General features: G+C 46.1%; 1 protein-coding gene across 2 annotated transcripts in view; it reads right to left on the reverse strand.

Moving 5' to 3' along the window:
• The window catches only part of SDK1 (sidekick cell adhesion molecule 1), a 388,755-nt gene that overhangs the window by 12,150 nt on the left and 353,815 nt on the right, over positions 1-22,790 (reverse strand). For both annotated transcript variants that reach the window (XM_071443929.1, XM_071443928.1), the window contains 9 exons: positions 22,371-22,486; positions 20,119-20,305; positions 18,671-18,808; positions 15,446-15,607; positions 14,189-14,314; positions 5,909-6,073; positions 3,058-3,195; positions 1,002-1,122; positions 664-793 (listed from right to left, as the gene is read on the reverse strand). In XM_071443929.1, coding sequence (XP_071300030.1) covers positions 664-793; positions 1,002-1,122; positions 3,058-3,195; positions 5,909-6,073; positions 14,189-14,314; positions 15,446-15,607; positions 18,671-18,808; positions 20,119-20,305; positions 22,371-22,486 — 1,283 coding nt within the window. The remainder of the gene's footprint in view (positions 1-663; positions 794-1,001; positions 1,123-3,057; positions 3,196-5,908; positions 6,074-14,188; positions 14,315-15,445; positions 15,608-18,670; positions 18,809-20,118; positions 20,306-22,370; positions 22,487-22,790) is intronic.

Below are 22,790 nucleotides of genomic sequence, written 5' to 3' on the forward strand. Positions count from 1 at the left end.
TGTGGAGAGCAGTCCACAGGCAAGGCTGGGGTGTTCAGAGAGCTGAATGCTGGGCCCTCACAGCCACGGCCATGTGGCTCCCTGGCAAATTACTCACTCCCCATCTATTCCCTCTGTAACCAAGGCAGTGGCTGTCACCACTCAGGCTACTCTTCTGACTGGTGGGGTGAGCTATAGCTGTGAAACTGCAAACCACATTCCACACTCCAGTCAGTGCAACAGTGCAAAGCACATCTCACCTTTAACCTCACCCAGAAGACAGTAGCTGGTTATTTTGCAGCACATATGTGTTTTCCCAAAAGTGCTCCAAGTTTGCAGACCACAGGCAGAAGGGGCTGTGCAGATGATCCTTGAGACAGGTCAGCACACACTGTCTGACTGATTGCACTCACCTTTCTACTCTGGAAAACTGAATATCTGCCAAGGCCAGGTCTGGAATCTGCCCTGGCTGGGTCCTGCTTGTCATTCTTTCCTTTGATATTTTTATTTTAAGACATGATGCAAACAGCCTGGTGAATTGAACCTTTTAAAATCCCTGAGACAGACAGTGACCACACAGCATGATGCAGATATGGGACTGGGACTTCAAAGACTTGCCAGGATTCAGCATGGAAATGATTATCTGTGGTGTCTGTGCAATGTGAGGCAGAGGGAAATCCTTACCTCTGACTCTGACACTTCCAGGGGCTTCTCATTGAGGCCCAAGCCCTCGGTCAGCACAGCCCCATTGTACTTGTTGCAGATATCCTCATCAGAGTAGTGCAGCCCCCCTGGGCTTGGCCGAGGAGGAGACCTAGGAAATGCAAAGGATGAGTGTTTGGGATGTTGTTACTCCCCTGGAGTTGATGAAATCATACCTAGAAGCCAGAATCACAGCTTGAGGCAGAGACTTGGGTGTTTAAGTCCTCCCTGGATTCTTCAGTCTCTCCTTTTTGCCTCTTTACCAGTGCTTGAAGCTAGAAAAAAGACATTCCAAAAGCACAGCATTCCCAGCTTTTTACCTGGTTCCATTCTTCTTTGAGAAGGTGCTCTTGATGTTCAGGTGTCTGCTGTTGAGCTCCAGAGCAGTGAAGCCTCCATTGTCCAGGGTGACTGACTCTTCCACGTTGGAGATGGTTTTACCTGGAGCCAGGAAATGAGAGCTTCAGCTGAAACAAAAGCACTTTTCCCCCAAATAGAACTGCAGGAGCTAACTTGTCCTTCTTTCTGTTTTATGACATCATTAATTATTTGAAATTCTCTTTACTTTTTCTCCTGGCAAGTGGGAACAGAGTGAAAACAAGGAGTGTATCATGAAAGTCAAGGGGCAGAGGAAGTCAAAAGAGGAGAAAGGGGTCATGGATGGATGGATTTCATTCATAGACAAGCATCTAAAATAGCACAGATAAACTGTGCTTCAAAAATGCTTATTCTTGATTTTTGACTATAAATAGAAACCTGGTAAGTAATTTAGGTGGCTACTGAAAATGTCCTAAATCAGGTGCTCAGAATCCCATTCCAAGAGAAAAGCAAAGAGAAGCAAGAAGCAAAGAAAAGCAAGAGAAAGCAAAACTAGAAAAAGAGGAAAAGGAGAGAGAAAAGAGCCAGGAAAAAAAAGCAAGAGGAAGGGCAAGTGGATAGCAAATGGGAAAACCATGCCACAGCTGAAATGGGGATCAGGTATGGAGAAATCACCAGGCAATGTAAGGCAGGAGCAGGGACAGGATGGGAAGAAAAAGGAGAATACAGCCCAGCATATTAAATCTTGTGATCAAATCTAGCAGGAGCTTGTTCTCTGCTGCGCTCATCCTTTGTCATCCCAGAGGTGTGAGCTGAGCCCGTGTCCCAGGGAGAAGGGCTGGCTGCCACTTTGCAGCAGACAGGTGCTTTATCCTCAGCTTCAATTTCAGTGCTGCATTAAGGCTCTGTGAACACGGATATCTGACAGCACAGGTCAGACCTGCCTTTTCATTGTCTGTCCCCAAACACAGTAAAACTAAGAAGATGAGAGATTTCCTATGAGCTGTGCATACAAATATATAATAGTATTAACTTGGTAAAATGCCACGGTATTCATACATCTTATATCTCATGGGACTGAAATCTGATTTCTAACACTTGTTAGAAGTGAATTACAAAGAAAGAGAAGATCTTCACTTTGGGACTGAATTACTAAATACTGCCTGGAAGACTTCATTACATTAATCCCTAAGAACAGGTAGTGCAGAGACCCATCCGCCTGATCCTTTTCATTAATGGACCTTTTCTGGCACCTCCTGGCATCAGAGAAATTTCCTGCTGCAGGTGGAGGAGGCTATCAGAGAAATACACATGTGAACAACCCTTCCAGGACTTTATCATGTAGGGAGAAGAAAAGGTAAAAACAATATTCAGAGCTCAAGAATGAGGCTTTTTCAAAGGGGACTATTTGACATTCCAAGTTACAGAGCAGGTAACTCCTGTTTCCTTTCAAGAAAGGAGACTGGTAAAAATCATCACTAAAGGAAAATTCAAAGCTTGATGCTCACTATATGTTAAAATCTAACAGGTCCAGATAACCAAGACACCTCCTGGCTGCTTGGCCCCCAGCCCAGCAACTGCAGCTTGACTTAGGGAAGGAATGTGAGATGCAGGGCACTCAATATAAAGGAATTGTGATATAGCCCTCACACACAGAGGTTTAGAATATCTGCACTGGTACAGCCATGGAAAAGTAGAATCTTTCTCCTTCTCCTCATCTATCAGGGATTTATGCCAAAGTTAAACAAAGGCTCAGCTAATTCCTTATTTATTCCTTATCTGCCAAGTGTTTGACCCAGACTCCTTGGCTTTTACTGCAGTCCCTGGGACTTCCAGAGTCTGTCCTGTCTGAGCTGGTCAGTGTCCAAACCCTGATCTAGTGTGGCTGGGGGTAAAAGCCATTTCTACCAAACCAGACAGCAAAAAGTTCCAAGTCTTCTGCCAAGCAAAATAGCTCTATACACAGTCCCTGCTGAGGAAATCAGAAGTTCAAAGGAAAGGCATCTCTGATTCCCACAGCTTTTGAGACTTTTGCACAGCACAGGGATGGTGCCTTACCTCCATTACAGTTCTTGTACTTCTTGCTCTGGCCATGCAGGACCAATGCAAACACCACCAGCAGGATGAGGATGAGGCTTGAGAGAGCCATCACCAGCAGAAACCACCACTCCTCATAGAAAGGGGCTTCTGTTTGTGCTGAAAGAGCAAAAAAACAAATAACAGTTCCTCTTTATGCCTCTTTAAAATTTTCTCTTGTTCCCCACAGGGAACGATGACTCCGCAATGGTGCTCAGGAGAGGAGGGGGTTCAGACTCTTAGGGGCTTGCTGACCCTTCTGAGATGGCAGAGAACAGGAGCATAGCACAGCTCCAAGCCAGAATCCCAGGATGGTTTGTGTTGGAAGGGACCTTAAAGCTCATCCCGTGCCACCCCCTGCCATGGGCAGGGACACCTTCCCCTGCCCCAGGCTGCTCCAAGCCCTGTCCAACCTGGCCTTGGACACTTCCAGGGATCCAGGGGCAGCCACAGCTTCTCTGGAGAACCAGTTCCATCTCCACAAGCACCTTTCACACCCCTGGAGCAGCTCCAGAGGCCCTTTGCTAAGTTATCACCAGGAGAAGAGAGGCAGGTTTCTTCCCACAGCTCTGCACACCTACATTTATTGACCATGGCAGGCTTAGCACTCCTGGGTCAAGGGAACCACTAATATACGTGCCATGACCCATGATTATTCCACTTTTTGGGAGGCTTACCTTGTCAAAATGCTGCTCAGTGGCTCTTTGAAAAATACAGCTAGTGCCAGGGAACAAAGCACACTTGGTTCAGCATCTTTCAGTACCTCCATTAACTCCAACTTCCAACATTCACTGCTACTCTATATCAGTTCTCCATCCACTGAGCCAAGCCTGATGTGCAGCACAGGGATATCAATTCAATTGCCTGGATTTTGTGCAGTCTCAGGTAATTTCACCCCATTTGACCTCAAGTGGAAACACAAAATGGCACTAACTTCCCCTTTCTGGAGTTACCTTGCCAGTCTTGGTTTAAAGCAATAAGTATTGTTGTTTTCTTGCAGTGATATTCTCTTTGTCCTCCCTTGAGCTCCCTCAGTTTTGGGAAAAAGTGCAGCCTCTGAGCACGAGCCAGCAGTTGACATAATTTCCCTGTAGTCCTTAAGGTGGAACACCACCTGGCAGGAATGGGCAATGCCAGGAGAACAACTCAACCTGTCACTGTCACCAAACCCTCCTTCCCTCTTTCCCTGACTGTCCCAAGCCTGGATCTGAATAAAAGTCTCTTTTAAGCCTGACGATACGAGCTCAAATTTGTTCCAGATCACTGGGTATTCTGCAGCAGGGAAAAACAGCCACGCTCCTTCTTTGCTAGGAGGCCGGTCCAGGCCAATAAAATCCTAGAGACAAACTGCACAAGCCATGCTGGGATGAGCAGATTCAGGGCAATTTATACCTCCCTGTGCCAGCTGAAATGCTTTATACTTTTATGACTGTGAATCTCAATGGAAGCCTCTTACTTTCATGCAGCAATTTGAGAGGAACACTGAAGCATCAAAAGGAGGCGAATTAAATAGTTCTGTTCAAGTGGAGAACTTACAAACAAGCAGTTTATTTATAGAAAGCATCACAAGGAGATGCATGCCCTGCTTCAGAGGAATAATGTCTTCGAGCAAAGGAAAGACTGACATGATTGCTGGTCCTTTACACTGTGTTATTGCCTCTCTGAAACCCCAGACAGGAAAAACACTGACTCTTGGTGTTTGAAGTGGGTTGTCCATGCCCTTGTCCTGAAGAAGAAAAGCAGGGGTAGCACTCACAGTGAAATCCATGGAAGCTCTCCTGGGGTAAGTGGTTAATTGTGTCAGGACAAGCGCAGCAGCCGCCATGGCGAGAGCAGCACTCGCTTCTCCTGCCTGCTGGGGAGTTGCTGAATGGTGTTCATGCCTTTCACTAGAGCAGCAAAGAGATAAAAGCCACTCCAGATACTGGAGCACTGCCAGGTTCTCAGGACTCTCCAGAATTTTGAATCACAAAGCTGCTGTATCAGGTTCTTTTATCCCCCTTGTCTTTGCTGACACAGCAAGGATGAAACTGATGGCTCAAAAGCAACCTGGAGTAGAGCAGGGGAAGAGGAGACCCAGCAAAGCCCTCCCAAGGGCAAGGTCTCTCACCTCACCACAGGCCAAGGCACTCCAGCTGCCCAGCCCAGGCAAGCTGAGAGGAATTTGATTTTCAAGGTATTCAAGCCTTTCAGAAAACCAGAGGGCTGGGCTGCTCCCAGGGATTTGGGAAGCATGTTTAGGTCATAGTCCTGTAACTGGGAGTAAGCACAGAGAGCAGGGAGAGTGGGAAGAGCCCCAGAACATCACAAATGAGCTGCTCTGGTGGAGGGGGACTGGAGGCATCACACTGGAGCAGGACTGCCAGCACAGAGGATTGTCAGGAATAATGTGAAACTACACTTCTATATTTGTGAGAGCTAAAGACAAAGTAACACAGAAAATGTTTATCAGAGTCCAGAGTAAAAAAAAAAAAAAAAAAAAAGAAAGCAGAGCAAACAAAAAACAGACTGAGAATGGAGAAAAAGCAAACAAATTGCAGACTCTACAAATTAGTCTTATGACAAGAGATCTGACATAAACAGTCTGAGTAGGTTCTTTATCAAGCTTAAAAATGGCACATGCACATTTTTCTTCTTGAGAATCAAACATACTGTAATTTCAAACCTTAATTCACCACTGTATTACTCCAGTTTTATCCTAAAACAAGTGAAAACAAGCTGCCCTTGATTATTTGCTGCAACTAGAGAGTCTGATTTGTTTCTTTTTCCCCTCTTCTCCCTCAGCCTCAGGAAATTCCATTGAAAAAGACTTTTAAAACAAATCCATGATTACCTGATACTGCCACAGAAGGAGCACTTGGCTCTCCATAGCCAAACTCGTTGACAGCCACCACCCGAAATTCGTAGGTGACTCCTTGTCTGAGCTTGTCCAGACCCACTGTGTAGGAGGTGGCGCTGCGAGGGATGTCCTTCACAAACATGTCCCAGAGTCCTTCATCTAGGAGAGCAGCAAGGAGAGGAATGGCATCAGCTGTGTGCCCTGGCACTCCCACCTGCTCAGTGAGAGAGGCTGTCACCAATGTCACCAATGCTGTGCTGGGGGCACACTCACCTGGAGGCTGCCCTGTGGTGCACACTAATGTCAGAATGCCCTGCAAACCCCATCTGTGAATGCATTTATTCAGGATGGGAGCTTTTCATAGCCCAGATGGAAGAGGTCTCTAAAATCAGCAGCAGCACCCACAGAGGCCTGAGCTGGCTGGAGCAGCTGCCACTCCCTCCTGATTGGGTTAGGTCACCCACCAGCACATCTGGCATTTGACAGATCACATAAACCAAAGGCAACATTAATGAGTCCTCATCACAAAGGTTCTGCTTGCCTTTTACACTGCAAAATTTGCTTTGTTGTTGAAGCACTCAAGTGAGGCTTAGACTAATATAAGTCCTGGGAGGCTCAGTGGTGCCAGGGGACTGCTGTCACTGGAGTGCTGCTTGCTCCATGACAGCAACAGTGATGAGTCCTTCGCATGGCACAGAGCTGGTGCTGTACTCGGTGCTCTGCAGTTTCAAACAGAAATGAGCTTTGTTTATTTTTATGAAGCTGTTGAAATTGTTAGAAGCACAATGCCATTCTGATGGGAACATTTCAGTAGGGTAATCTTGGCTCTCCACAGCCATAATGACATTAATCCTGATTCACATCCTGACCAGGCACCATTCCCATTCCTGATCCACACCTGTAACCTCACATTCACTTGACTACAATGGAATGGACTTTCAACGAGATGGATGCTAGTACCAGCAGCAACAAAACCAACTATAATTTAAAATACCACTCAGAAATTTTGAGGGCAGGAATCAGACATTAATCTGACTGATTAATTTCCCAGTAAAAATTGGTGCCCAGCATTTCTGCCGAGAAAATGGAGTCTCTGACTACACGTGGGGCCAAACCCTCAGCTCACCTACCCAGTGTAGCTCTCACAGACCTGTCCTCACAAGCATCCCATTGGGCTTTTACTTTTAGCTATCAAAGCTGTTCCAACAATATCTATTTTTCTCTCCATGTCCCACAGCAGTGGGAATAGGATGATAACCTCTCCATAGACATGACTTCAGTGTGGGAGCTGCCTGCTTTGAAAGCCAGCCGTCTGCACTGCGTGGCTCAGCAGCAGCAGGACTTCTGTGGCTCGAGGTGTTATCAAGGTAACAATAAAGCAGGAGCCAGCACTGTTACCCTCTGTGACTCGTTCTGCTGCTGCAGTGTGAGGCAGGGATCTGTTCTCATTTGCTTTGCCTTTACCTGAGTGTAACCTAATTGGAGTCACTGCAGCGATTCCAGAATTGTGCTGGTGTAACAGCAAGATCTGGCCCTCAGCCTGCTCCTGTGCCACAGGGAATAGCAGCAAAGATGGATTGATTAACACTGCAGGTGCATTTCCATGTGAATGTTTTAGCTTTGGCACCAGTAAATATTGGCTGGGTGATTTGCACCGCGCTGCACGTCTGGTGACACACACAATGAGTAACAGCCCCAAACTACAGCTTTCCTGGTCATGAGGATTGGCAGTCTCAGCAGATGCAAAAAGCAGGCTGGATTGTTATTGTTCCAGCTGCATTTGAGAAACACCAAAAAACAATAAAAATAGGTAATTTTCCTGCCATGCTTAAAACTCGGACCAATACATTATTCACCAGCATGATCAGACTATAATGAAGTTATCATAATGTACCATTGTTATGTATTAGCTGGGTATTACAATGGCTGTAAAACAAGAGATAAAATATTGACTTCCCTTTTACAGGGCAATAGAAGCTGAGATTATTTTACCACATAAAGTTACAATGTAATAAAAAGAGGAGTTTGGGATTTAGTTTCTCTGAAGAGGGTGGAGTGAGGGATGCATTTTCAAAGTTGGATTGTTGCAGCCACCAATACTCAGAAGATGCATCTCACGACTACAAAATATTGCCATATTTGCTAGAATTGCCTAAGCTTTCATAAACACATTTGTAAACAGCAATAAGAGAATTTGAGCCTATTGTGAATTGTCTGAAAAGCAATTTGTTTGCATTCAAAGCCACTTAAATAGGGGAAGAAAAAGCAACAATAAAAGTGAATGTTCAGCACTCATTACAACAAACACAACTGTTCAGACACACACTTTCTCACTCATTCTCTCAAACCTATCAGGGTGCACAGTGCAGAAAACCCAGCAGACCAAGAAGCGTAAATTTAAGTGCTTTGTGAAGCAGTAAGTTGGGAAAACCACCCCTGAGACATCAGCATGGCATTTCCTCCTCTCTGTCCCCTTGGCTATGGGGGTGATGGTGTGGGGCAGCAAAGGAAGCTGGTGGATGTTTCTTCAGAGGTATTTGTGTCTCACAGGGACTCAGAGATGCTCTGGCTGGTGGCCACATAGTCACTGGCCCATCTCCCTTTCATTCACTGAAAGAATCTTTGTCAAAACTTTGGTTTTTTTTTCCCTGGGGTGGGTCTGTCAGTACTGAGTTAATGGTTGGACTCAATGGTCCTGGAGGTCTTTTCCAACCTTAATGATTCTAAAATGGGACCCAGCTCATTATCCCTGGGGTTCCAGAGAGGTGCTGATGCAGCCACAGTGGACAGATGTCCTACATCTTCCCCACTGCTGACCCCTAAGCACAGCATAGCCTGTGGCTTCCCAAGCCCTGGCCAGCAAGATTTTTAATTCCAGAGCCTCAATTAATTTATCTTATATCCATCTAGAACATCCAGACCCCTCTTTGTGAACAATGATCACAATCAGATCTATCTGAACTAAAAAAATATCCCTTTATTCCAGTACTGAACTTTGAGATTAAATATTGAACACACACTTGTGACTTCCTTCAGTGCATCTCTCCCCCATCCTCAAAACCTCAAAACCAGGTATGCTCTAAATGTTAGAAGCTCAGCTGAAAGAGAATTCATTAGAAGGTCACCTGTGACAGCAAGGACTGGCCTTTCAGTTCAGTGGAAAATCATTAGTGCACCATACACAGCATTTTCTGCTCAGTCTGGGGAGGAAAGGTGCTCATGCCATGGCTGGGACATCAGCTGGGTATTAACTCTTAGAAACCACCGAGAAGAGCAAATTTGCAGCACTAAACAGGGCTCAGGTGCAGGGCTTAGAGGCACATCCCCAGGGAGGCTGCCTTTGCTTTTTCTTTTCAGTCACATCAGTCCCCATCTTCAGTCCCCACGGCCTTTCAGTGGGCACTCAGCCTCTTAAGCATGTGATGGAAAAGCAAGCACTCCTCAAGAAAAGAAAGATTTTCCTTTGCTCCTTGTTTCTGTCAGTTTTCCCCAGCCCTGCCCCAGCCTAACTCCTGCTGATGGGAGATTTGCTCCTCACCTCCCAGCCTCGATGCCTCTGTCCCATCTGAGCTTGAAGTTCAGGCACGGGGAGAGGATCTGAGTGACAGGGGAAGGTGAAGCCACCTCTGCCCTAACGCCGTGTCCAACCCACACTGGAGAGGAGCTGCTCTGCTCCCGTGGGCCAGCCCAGCATCACAGGCCATTAATCAGGGTCTCCACACTAAATAAAGCTGTCACTCAGCAAGGGAGGCTCCCAGCTCCACTAAATCCAGCCACTGACAGCCCAAGACATGGAGAGCTGTCAGTTCTTTGGGTTTTAAACACCAGCCATCCCCTCTCAGAGCAGGAGAGCTGCGCCATAAAGCTCCCTCCTAATTACACATTAGAAGGTTTATGAGGGGAGAAGCTGCTGAGAGTTAAGGCCCGGCTGAAAGCCACTGGTGTTCCTCCTACAGAGGACACAATTAAAACGTGGCTGTGTTTGTCAGAGGCAAAGGGCTGGGTTATCATGCAAAGCAGTGGAAGGACAAGAATGGGAAGTGAAGGCTGACAAACTGTCAGCCCCGGTGTGTCGCTCGGCAGCAGAAGTGAAAAAGGCCCCATGGCAGATGCTGGGGATGCAGCTGCACCCTTCACTTTGAATTTACTGACTTCTGCTGGTTCGTGGCCATGTTTGACACTGTGCTCCCCCATTTGGTTAAAAATAAATAGAAAAGGAAGAAAACAGAAAAACACTACTCAAGACACCAGAAAGGAAACTGAAGTGAGAGCTGCCCTCAGGGCGTGGGAAGCAGAACCCAGCATTTATGAGGTAGACAATTCCCGCTCCAAGTAGATGGGTTCTTTCCCTACATGTCTGTTGCCTTCTTGGAACTCATCATCTTGAAAGCTGGAGAGGGACTTTTTACAAGGGCATGGAGTGACAGGACAAAGGGGAATGGCTTCAAACTGTCAGAGGACAGGGATAGGTGGGATATCAGGGAGAAATTCCTCCCTGTGAGGATGGGGAGGCCCTGGTACAGGTTGTCCAGGGAAGCTGTGGCTGCCCCATCCCATGAAAGTGTCCAAGGCCAGGTTGGATGGGGCTTGGAGCAACCAGGTCTAATAGCAAGTGTCCCTGCTCGTGGCAGGGGGATGGAACTGGCTGATCTTTAAGGTGCCTTCCCATCCAGACCATTCCATTTAGGTGCAATTCTCTTCCAGTTGCCTGACATCATCCCCTGCTTGGCAAAAGCACACAAAGTCCAAAATTGTGGTGGGGAGAGGAAGCAGAAAAGGAAATCTCCCTCTACTTGTCCTGGGTCAGGGAGGCTCTTTCTGAGGTGACAGAAACCAGGAAGATGTGTCACTTATGGATGTGGTTTAGTGGGGGACGTGGCAGAGTTTGGTTTATGGTTGGACTTGATGACCTTGAGGGTCTTTTCCAATCTAAATGGTTCTGTGAGGCAGATGGACCCGACATCTACACAGCTGCTCTGCACAGGCTGATCCATGGATGGAGGTCTCATGGGGCAGCTCCACATCCAGGGGCACTCCTGGCCTGTGGGTGCCCAGGGTGTTTCACAAACACCTCCCTTGCAGACGGGGGTCCCTGGGAAGGCAGCTCTGGGTGAGACTGCTGGGAATGCACAGGCCACATGCCCACCACTAAAGCACAGTGACAGAACCTTTGGGTGGGACCTGGAGCTGGGAAAAGAGGGGTGAAGCCAGCTTCTCCATTCCTCCCAGCAGCACTGGCAACCTTAACATCACTGTGCCATTTGTCTTTTGCTCTGTATATTAAAGCTGAGGGCACAATCTATTCCCCATTCCTCAGCCAGCCCAGCTGATGTCTGGGGAGCACTTACAGTGGCAGAGACAGAGCCTGCTTAATTGCATTTCTTGTAATGCACAGGGAGCTAAACTGGAATCCATTTCTCTAAGGACAGAGAAGTTGAAGGAAAAGAAAAACTCTTCTGTTTCTGTAATGTCTTCCTCTAGCACAGATCACTCCGGAAAAAAATATTGGCTTGCCTGCTTCATCCCTGTGTGTGAGTGTACTCAAAATGCAGAGGAGGTACTGAGCCTGGTCACCTTCCATAAAGCAGAGAAACAGGGAAATCAAATGAGCAGTCTCAGCTGCCTGCTGCCACCATTGCTAAACCCAGCAGGGCAGAGGAGCCCTGGGAGACACAGCAGGGCTCCGAAAAATTCAAAGGGAAGTGACAAAAAGGAGTAGGGTTTGCCATTTCTGACATAAAGCCATCCTCCCACTCTGATGGAAGAGTCTTGGCAGGGAGCTACAGCAGGGAAAATGAGATGATACAGCATTTAACGTTTGGGGTAATGAGGCCTATAACAGATGACACTTGAGATGTGAAACACTAAGGTAGTGGTATTGCATTTAAATATTGGCAACAAGCTAAAGCTTTTCATCTGTCTGCTCAACGCCCCCTTTTTGACCCCAGAAGGATAAATATCTTTTCCTTTCTTCATTTTATGTGAAGAGCACAAGTCATCTGCTCTTCTCTTGGAACAACTCCTCCTAAAAAACAAAGGTTGCTCCAAGCCGCACTCTACTGCCTGTATAAATTAACATGCAAAAGCAAATTCTTACAATGATATTAAAACAGGAGCTGCTCTGAATGACCAGCCCTGAGAGGAAGAATTAGTTCCCTGCTTTTGTTAAGCTCGTAATTCAGATTTCAGACTCTTCTGTGCAGAGATGAGGAAGAAAAGCAGCACAGAGAGGAAGCCGAGGCTTGGGTGGAATAAGCAAATCCTCCAATTAGTCTGTCTCCTCTCCTGGATCACATTTCACGCTTCCCACAGCTGCAACCAGAACCAAGGATGAGAATCCAGCATACAAATGCCTAGTTCATTTGCTACAGCAGCATGAATAGGATTAAAATAATCTGAAGAGGAATTAAATGCCTCAACAGTCAGGTTGCAAGAGCGGGAGAATAAGACCTTGTGTGCATTTCCAGGATCAGTGGAGTGGGGCCAGCAGAAGTGACCCAGGGTTAATGCAGCTCAGACCTGCCTTGGAGGGACTATTTTCTTCCTACTCAAAAGGAGTGGGCCCCAAATCCTACACCCTTAGCCATGAGCTGTGAAATGTTTGTTCACATCCAACGGGGAGTCGAGGGGATGATTTCCCAATGTCACTACTTGCATGAGCTGGATTTCCAACTTGCAGACAATCTGTACATGGGCTGCAGGTCTCCCCCTGAAATACTCTGACTCACAGAAAACCTGTCTGGGGGAAATGTAAGCTGGTAAGTGATTTTAAATGAACAGGTTTGATTTAACTTGCTAAGAATGCTGTCCAAATAAGAAAATATTTTCTACCTCTGACGAAATAAGGACAGAACTCAAAAAGCTGATGTAGGTGAAATAGAAGCACAGGAGTGTCATGCCTCTAATTGAAAGTAAATTTGATCACTCTGGGAAACCCCAGTGCTTTGAGAAGGTATGTATCTCCCTTGCTTTTATTTTGAAAGCAATTGTCAAGTTAAATGACAGAAATAAGAAATAATTTTTAGGATCAGAGAAGAGCCTCAAAACAGAGCAAATTCTATCAGATGTAGGTATGGAAATCTGCATCTTCAGAGATGACCTCAATAATTTTCTTACTGGTCTGGTTAAATGTAATTAAAATCATTGGTTTTAAATGCAACCTCACATTCAAGACACAAACAAACTTCTCTGTAATCAAAAGATAAGCATTCATTTAATCAATATATAATCAAGCAATGTGCAAGCACCTAGAAGTGAAAAAGAAAGAGCCAGTAGGCAAGATGGTTATGTCAAGTATAGATCATGTCTAATTTCCTTCTGTGACAGAGTAGCAGACCTTGTCAATAGAGGAGAAAGAGCAGACATCATATATCCTGACCTCAGCAAAGCTTTTGACTTGGTGACCTTCAAACACGGCCTGTGTGGAACAAGGAGCTGGTGGAGGTATCACCAGCTGGAAACTGCACCCAGAGAGAGGTTATCAACATCCCTGTCAGAGTGGAGGGAAGTTATCAAGGGAGATCACACAGAGGCCTGGCAGCACTCACTGGCTTTCCTCAATGACTTAGTTCCCAGGAAATCTGTGCTTTTTGAATTTGCAAGGAGTACCAAGCTGCAATCAGGCTGGAGCACACACTGACTTTTAAAATTACCTTGTCCAAGTGGGGGAACATTCTGGAAAAAGAGCAGAGAACAGCTTCACTGAGATGCAAATCCCAAAAGCAAAGGAGCTCTGGGGAAAGCACCAAGAACAACTGTGGTGATGGGGGATTCCTTCCCCCTGTTCTGCAGTGCTCTCCCTGCAGAACAAATGGGGGAAGAAATGTGTATGTGCTGCTGAAGCCCTGGCCCTATTATTAACATTAAAACAGTAATTAGCTGCTGTGCTCTGCTGCAGAAGGAGACAGATTTCTATCTGTGGTCCTCAAAATACAGCTAGCAAATACTTATTAGTCCTTGCTCCTGAAAGATGCTGTAAGCATTTAAATGAGTTTTAATTATTAACTATATTAGTTCATCTGTTGGATGATTTTCCAGTGATGTAGCACAGTGAAAGCTAGAGCAGTCGGGGTAATTTTCTGTGACTACTCCTAAAGAGGAGAAAATATGCTAAACTGCATAATAAACCAGTAACATCTTAATACTGGCTGGAAACACATCCTCTCACAAAATCCCATTCTCTTACTGGGATGACAAACAACCAACCTTTCCACTTAGCAGGGGCTGAAGGAAGGGAACTGATGACATCAAACCCCTGCATTTCCTGGGGCTTACCTGAGGGTCGTGCCTCTATAATGTAGCCAGTTGTGGGTTTTTCTCCTGAATCTCCTTCAGTCCATTGCAGTGTCAGCCCAGAAGAAGATTTTGTCACCAGGATTTCCTGAGGGGAGCCAGGAGACCCTGAAGGAGGAAAAGAGAGCAGCAAATCAAGCTGGCATTAAACTGCAGTATGAATTGCTTCTGCTGAAAGAGGGGGAAAATTATCTTGCAGTGTTGGTCAACAAATATGCAACATAAACCAGCTCTATAGGTTACTGACCTGATTTTCTCACTAGTTCCAGTACCAGAAGTGATATATCAATGGGTTTTACAGGTCATAGGATCATAGAATATTCTGAGTTGGAAGGGACCCACTAGGATCACCAAAGTGGCTCTACAGGGATTAACCCCAAGAATAAGAGGGGGTTTACACCTTCTGTGTTAAGAAGGCAAGAGAAAAAGGACTCTCATTTTACCCATTGCTGCTGCTATTTCTCATTTCAGAGGTGAAACCAGCCTGTGAGGTTCATGGAGAGATTCATGAGACAGGCACTGCCCACTGGCTTGGGAAAATGCCATGGCCACGTTAGAAAGGATTCCTTATCTACACTTGGTCTGTGTGTGGTGTGAGAGTTAGACTGGAAGTGGGAAACAAACAGAGCTGTGGCCACTGCACCGATGCTCTGTGACTTATCTGACAGGTTGGTATCATTGGAGGGCATTTACCTTGTTGGATTATTTGTTTATCAAAGTCCCTGATCAAATAAGAGAACCAGCTCTGGGTACAGGCACCGAACTAAGCAGGGAATGCTGCCCTAAAGCTGCTCTTGACACAGCAGGAAATCCACAGATCTCTCCCTCTGCATAAGCCAACGTGTCAGGAAAGAACAATTGTCAGTTCTCTCTGGTTTTGCATCCAGGAACCTCTGCTGGTTTCAGCAGCTACTCCAGCTCTGCCTCCCACTACAGAGCAGTACAGTCAGAATTATGCACTGTGCTGTCAGACTGCAGCTTGGAAATCCATGGCTGGCCTGTTTGCATTATGATTTATTTACAGTGTTTTGTTTATTCACATGAAACTTCTAGGTTCCAGGAAAAAAGGAAACATGTTTTTCATGGCAGTTGTGAAATGCACTGAATCACGTCCTGTGACTCAGCTTCTCCTTGGAGCTGGAAATTCACATGAAGCCCTGAGCGCGCCATTCCCTGCTGGTGCCCTGTGTTTGTAGAAGTGATCTGTGACTTGTGATTTGTTTTTATAGTCCCCCTCACCTTCTGCTGGCCCAGCTGTGATGTTGGCTTGCAGTTCTGGTCCGTAGGTGATGGTTCGGGCTTGCACTCGGAATAAATAGGTCACGCCCTTGGTGAGATCCCGCACCTTCAGCCAGCGCTGCCAGTTCCCCTTGATGTCCACAGTCACCACCTTGCTCACCCCTGCAACAGCCACACGGGTAAAAAAAAAATAAGAGGGAGTTTCAATGAAAAAATAGAAATCAAGTGGAGCTTATTACATCTAGATGGTAAGTAAAATCATCTAACAGTTTGCTAAGGAAGTATTTCTTACAATTAGCAGGAGTTTAAGTAGTGATAATAGGCAATTTTCAGCACTGATAAGTATAATTAGAGTTTAAGCTTGATAAGTGGGTACTGACAAGGAAAAAACCTTACAACACATCTGGGAAATTACCAAGAGACTACATGTAACCTCAGTAATTATTCTGGGAAGAAAGGAGGAGTAAACGAAGAGGAGTGCACATTCCAGATTGCTTCCCAGGCAAGCATTTCTCTGTTGCTGCTTCCCCAAATAACCTCCAGCATGGTCTGGAGGAGGAACAAGGGCCAGGTGTGCTCCATTCATCTCATCCTGCCATATCCACCATCCCCATGTGGATGCAGAGTGAAGGATGTGCAGCTCACCAGGACCTGGGGGCTCCAAATGCCATGGCAACAGGGGATGCAACCAAAGCACTGTGAGCTTAAACAAGGCTGGAGCTGTGACTTGTGTTTCACTCTTCTCACTCTCTCAGAACTTTTCTTACAGGGATCAGTTAAAATCACTTGTTCCCTTCACCAAGGTTCATAGCCAGTTTCACCTTTAGGCTCTCAATGCTGCACAAAGGACAGAGGGGCAATGACTGGTTTGAAAACAAAAAAATCTGGCTTTCACTGATATTTTCCAGAAGTAAGCCAATGGAAAGGATGTGATTTATAAAAGATTTTACGGAATAAAAATTTCAAATTTAGAGATTCTTTCTGGTGGTTTTTTTGGGTCTGTATATGTACATGACACATTTCAAGCCAAGAAGGTAAGATCGGAAGTAGGAGATTTTTCCTACTAGAAATGGCTGCTCACTAGTTTATCTTTCCAAAAAATGCAGAAGGAAGAGGTTTTCAATCCAGATGCTAATTTTATGCAAATCAAGATGATACTTTCAGTTTTAATCACTTAAATAAAGAGTAATGCCCAAGCAATTTCTGTTCAAAGTTTTCTTCCAGATACAATTTATAACTCAGGGAATCTTTCCTTGGCTAACAACGATGCAGTAAAAGTGCTGCCTCCTTCCACAGGTGAACTATTTCATTTCTCTGACACAAATCAGGAGGCATTTGTCATTTTCAAGCTGTGTTCCAAAAAGAAAAAAAAAAAAAAAACCCAACCAAAAAACTGTTGAAAAAGGCTCTGGGGCAATCTTGTTGTCTATTATTGTGTAAAACATAACAGTGTAAAGCTTAAACAATAAAAGGTCAAGCAGGGATAAGACTGTGCTAAAGAACAGATTGCTGCTGGAAAGCTTGGGAAAATGGGCAGGTGAGTGGTGGCTGTGAGTGGGAAGGCAAAAGGTGGCACCATGGGAGGATGCTCAGCCAAAAATCAAGAATGGGTGGAAAGTCAAAATATGAATGAGAAAAGCTTCGAAAGAGGGTCCAGCCCATCCAGGTGGGTGCACTGCAATGCTCACGTGGAGGAATTTGGGTTCTGGTCCCATATGGGCCATTTACTTTAGCTGGACTTGATGATCCATGTGGGTCCCTCCCAACTTGGAATATTTGTGAATCTGTGAAAATGACAGCATCAAGGAAGGGATTCTATTCTTTTCCATGGCAGGAGAATAAATATATTTGCTGAAAGAAAAATGTTGGCACAAGAGCACATGGTGGGTAAAGACTGGAAAATAAATTTGGGCAAATATTTTGCATTTGAGGAAGAGCCCTCCACAACCTTCCTGCTCACATCAGAAATCCTCCAGAGGGGAAGGAGAGACAAGCTGGAGTCAGGGGCAGTACAGACAGAGGTGGGGAAGAGAGGAAAAGGCTACAAAGGTTCTGAAGGATGTTAAGTCAAATACATGCACAGAAAACATGATCTGACACTTCCATATTTTTAGGGGGGAAAAAATGTATTCTTGAACATTGTGTAGGAATGAAGAAAAGGGAGGAAATGCCCAACCAGCTTGAACCTCCTGCATACCCTGTGCACATTTCTTGGTCAGAATTAGAAATGCTTCCTGTATTAGCTCTTTGTGCTCAGACCTGCCAGCCATAAAGGCTGACAGTGCTTTTATTCTGGTGTTTTCAATCCTGAGTTTAACTTTCTCTGTGCATGAGACATGGATATTCAGACAATATAGATCATTATTCCTTACAGGAGAAGCAAATACAAGTGATTGATATCCTTATTTCTTTGGAAAAGAGTTTAAAATGGATTGGCAATGGCTGAAATTACTCTCCCTGCTGTCATGCTGCCAAAGCTGGACATCCTATTGAACTACTGGCAATCTACCAGGAATATAAAAATATTAATAAGCCCATCCACAAACTATGTCATCTTTTCTAATTCACCTTTGGAATGAATTTACATTTGTTTTCAGAGAAACTGCCAAATCCTTCTCTGTTGCTTTTCTGGCAAATTAATGAAATGTTTGTGGCCTGCACATTGTTGTGGTTTCACTGAACTCTGGGTTAAAAATGCTGCCTGAAAACTCCGTGTGAAGAGACACAACCACATCTCTGTCCTGTTATCCTGCCTGTCACAGCAGAGGTGCTGCCAGTGATGACCGGCACATTTGATGCCTGGGCAGTCTCTGTGATAACAGAAGTGACACATGATGTGATAAGCAACACAAATGTGCCTGACAACTATTCTGGGATGGAGCCTACTCAGCAGTTTCAAAGGCAAAGCGTGGAGACAATCAGGCACTCCCAGGCTGAGCTTCCTCTTCGCCCAGACCAGGTAATGAAGGCTGTAAAATGACTTTTCAAATCACACAGACTATAGTTTGTGCAAGAAAATGAGAGAAGACAAGACAAAAGCTATATTCCACAATATTATGGCTCACTGAAGCATTTTGGCAAAAGTGGAATTGTTTTATTTACCCTTTGCCACCTGGCTTCTCTTAGAAAATGGCAGAGAGCAAGTAGGAAATTGGAGAGATGAAAGGTGCTACAGCACCATTGTGTCATTTCCCATGAATATGTATGATCAGAGATCTTTCTTACCCTGGACAGGAGCCAGAGGCTCGTAGACAACTCGATAACCCTGCAGGACTCCATTTGCTGCTGTTGGCTCGCCCCAAGACACGTTGAGGGTTGTGCAGGTGATTTCAGAGAAGGCCAGGAAGCTGGGAGCACTGGGTGCTGAAAGGATTGCACACAGATTGAATTGCAGCAGCAGCACTCAATCTAATATACATATATATTATAAAACATTGCTTTATTTGCCCAGCCTAAATCTAAAGGAAACAAGCTGAGAATGGGATTTGTCAGTTGTATCCAAATGTCTTGTAATCAGTCACAAACACAGCCTGTCCTAAAAATACAGTCAGTCAGCTGCAAAACTGAACCTCCAGAGCAAACAAGGAGAGAGGGCATGGAAGAGAAGGACTCTCAAAAGGGTGCAATGGGAGCCATCTCCTCTTCACAGCCACCACCAAGGGCATTGCCTTCACCCTGTGCCACAGCACTGCCAGCACATCCAGCACAGCGACTGCTCAGCCTGACTGGGAGGCTGCTGATCCAGCTTAAAAAAAAAAAAAATAAGGAGGAATTCTAAAAACCATGCTAATTGTTTCACAGGACCATCAGGGCAACTTCCAGGCTCTGGGGATGAACTCCTGATTTCCAGGTGTGGCAGCAGACACCAGAAACAAAGCCAGACTGTTTCCTTCTGGACCAGCTTAGTTTAGGGACTCCGTTTGCATTTCAGCTCTATCCCTCCCTTTCCTCACACTCCACTTATTTTATACTTTTTTTTCCCCCACTTTCAAGACTTCTGAGTTCAGACCAGAGCAATCCAGGTCAGTTTCTATCTATGATGAACTCTTCCCAGTACGGAAGGATAGGAATAGTGAGGCCAATGCCACAAGCAAGCCTTCGCTTTAAGTAATGAAAACAACTAATTACAAAAAGCTGTCACACCACACCACGTCCAAGAAAAGGACCAGCTAGCATGGCAGAGCTCAGAAAATGCAAAAGGCTTAAGTCCGTTAACTCAGAGATTCAAATCCTCTCCCTAGCTTAACTCAAATCCTCTCCCATGACTAACTACCCTCTCTTAATCAACCTCATCATAGCCCTCTCCTATGACCTCCCAATCTTAATTGCAGTAGCCTTCCTCACACTAGTAGAGCACAAAATCCTAAGCTATATACAAGGCTGAAAGGGCCCAAACATTGTTGGCCCATTCAGGCTCCTATAACCTCTAGCAGATGGAGTAAAACTATTTATCAAAGAGCCTATTCGGCCATCAACATCCTCCCCAACCTTATTTATCGCAACCCCAGTACTAGCCTTACTTCTGGCAATCTCAATCTGAACCCCGCCGCCCCTTCCGTTCTCCTTGGCAGACCTTAACCTAGGCCTACTCTTCCTACAAATCCAAAGAGCAGTTCCCTGCTGCGTGCCCCATTCCCCTGGCTGTGCCTGGGTGAGCAGACTCTGTCCCGTACCCGCCTGGTGCGTCCTGCCCGTGGCGGGGCTGCTGCGGGGGCCGTCCCCGGCCGCGTTGAAGGCGGAGATGCAGACCAGGTACCGCGTGTGGCTCGTCAGGTTCTTGAGCCGCACGCTGTTCTCCGGCAGGAAAAGCACCTTCACCTTCTCCGTGTCGTTCAGGGCGTCGCTCTCCCAGTAATAGATCTGTTGGGGCAGCGAGACAGGATCCCAGCATTATTGAGTGTGGGGGTACATTTTATTTATATGGTTTGCTCTGTCTCACCCCTCGAAAATGTAGGGTTTATTCCAAGCCTGTGATGCTCCCCTGAAGTATCATGGATCTGTAATCCCATTGGCCCAAGTCTTATTCTGTGCCCACTTTGAATCTCCCTGTTAAGCTGTGCCAGGGAGACCAGATCTTCTTGGCCCTTTTCTCCCTAGGCTCTCCCTCTCTCCCCCCCTTCCCCCTCATAAACCATGCTGCTTCTGGAGATGGGACCCCCAATAAACCCTCATCTAATGAGCACCCCCAGAAGCCGTGTGGAGTCTCCTTGCCTGCCTGCTGCTACCAGCGAAATACAGCTTAGGGGCCACCTCGGGGACTCCCCGGGAACCCTCAAATGAACTGCAACAATTAAGGTTGGAAAAGTCTGCTAAGATCATGAGTCCAACCATCAACCCCCAGGTTTGCCACTAAACCGCGCTCCCAAGTCCCACATCCACTGGCCTTCGGAACACTTCAAGGCTCTGTGATTCTACCACCTCCCTGGGCAGCCTGCTCCCATGCTGACCAAACTTTCTGTGAAGATATTTTTCCTAATATTTAATTGGAACCTCCCCTGGCACAACTGGAGGGCATTCCTTTCATCCTGTCCTGTCTTGTACTATATCCTACACCTAGAAAATATTTGGCCATTGCAGCATAGTCTTGTCCTGCACTCCTCTGTTAGTTGGGATACTGAGGTTTTTCAGCACACGCCAAATCTTTCCTTAGCAAATTCCTCTGAGTCAAATGACCACATAGCTGAGTACATCACTCAAAAATAGAGCAAAGGCTGAAGAATATGGCTTAATGACAGCAGGTATGAGCTGCCAGGGTTCACTGAGGAGAGGTAAGTTTAAACACTCCCTGCAATGCAAGCTGCCTGTCAGCACTGGCATCCTGACACACCCTGATGGTCCATAACTCCCCTGTGTACACACACAGCACTCACACCACTGGTGTTCACAGCACAGCCAGGAAATGCCCTCCTGAAGAGGGTAACAAAGATTCTCCCTAAAGTTCCTTGAGGTGCTTTGCCCCTTTCTTCCATTGCATAATTTTTACCCTGATGCTATAAAATTAGCCTTTGGAGAAGTTGTTTCCAAGCGGGAAATTGGTGCCAGCCCTACTTATTGGACAGGCCTGGCAGTGAGAGCATTACAACAGGCCAAAGCAAGCCAGAGAGCTGGGAGAACAAGCCAAGGCAAGACTCCACCTTGGCTCTCCAAGCCAAGCTGCTGAAGCCATCTATATACGTACAAAAGGGAAAGGACAGGGATTGATATATAAGGATGCTTGTTACTGCCAAGAAGGGAAGCCAGATTATTCACATTGGCTTGGCTTTCCTTCACTTATGGATCTAAATTCATGGAGAGAGGCAGAGCCAGACACTGAACCCAAGCCAAGCTCCAGTGTTTGTAGACTTGCCCATTCCCACTCTCTGAGGGTCCATTCTCATGCTGGAGATGCTGAGCAGCGTGTCTCTGCAACGTGCTCATCTCCTGCAAACCAAACGCAATTAATACTCTGATTTAATTTTGTTAAAGTTAAGGAAATGAAGCAATGCTTCCAAAATCTGACCTGGCTCAGGCTTCCAGCTGGGAGAAAGTTCTGCTCTTCCTAAAGGCTTGTAGCATTTGATGGAGGAAAAGCTTAGTTAATTTTCTTCAATACATTTCTTGCCCCCAGCTCTTGTGTAGCTGTGTTGCTTTTTGCAGCTGATCTGTTGCCTGCATAAGTGGAGCTGCCTCCTTATCTGCATCTCCTGTTTCCCCCATGCTCTCCTTCTCCATAAATAATGACACACTCTCCCTTTTCTCTCCTCCTCCCTCCCAATCTCATTCTCTTTCTTCTGGTTTTGGGACTTGCTGCTGTTCCCTGCTGCAGCCTGAGCACTGCTCTAATTTGCCTTATGCGGCAAGGGCGACAGCACTTTGTAGAGCTCTCTCACAAGTAAATAGCAATGCCAAGCAAGATAAATGAAAACAGTAGAAATGGGAGGATTGCCTTGTAGCCTTGGATGTTCCCGTTCTGGCTGTCAGCAGGAGGGGGGTCCCAGGTGAGCTCCAGCTGGCTCGCGGAGAGGGAGTGGACTTGGATGTTCTGTGGGGCCAGCGCCGGTGCTAGGGAGGAAGGAGGACAGAAGAATTAACAGTGACAAGCAGAATTAGCTCATAGCCAGGTTTTTCATTTGCAGGAGCACCCAGGACAGGCTCTGTTTATGCCACAAGTCAGCAATGAGCCAGCCCCGGGGTATCTGTGTCATTGGGATGTCTCGGCACAAGAGGAGTGAGGAGCAGCTGAGCCTCGGGACGTGGATGTGCTCTGCTCCACACAGGCTGCCTTAGACACTGAATCAACTCAATCCTGCCAGCAGCTTTGAAAAAGAAAGGAAAATGTTGCCTTGGTTCGCTGATAGTTTGGGCT

The sequence above is a fragment of the Agelaius tricolor genome, unplaced genomic scaffold (genome assembly GCF_023055355.1).
Source record: "Agelaius tricolor isolate 1412-34295 unplaced genomic scaffold, bAgeTri1.0.p SCAF_19, whole genome shotgun sequence".
NCBI lineage: Eukaryota > Metazoa > Chordata > Aves > Passeriformes > Icteridae > Agelaius > Agelaius tricolor.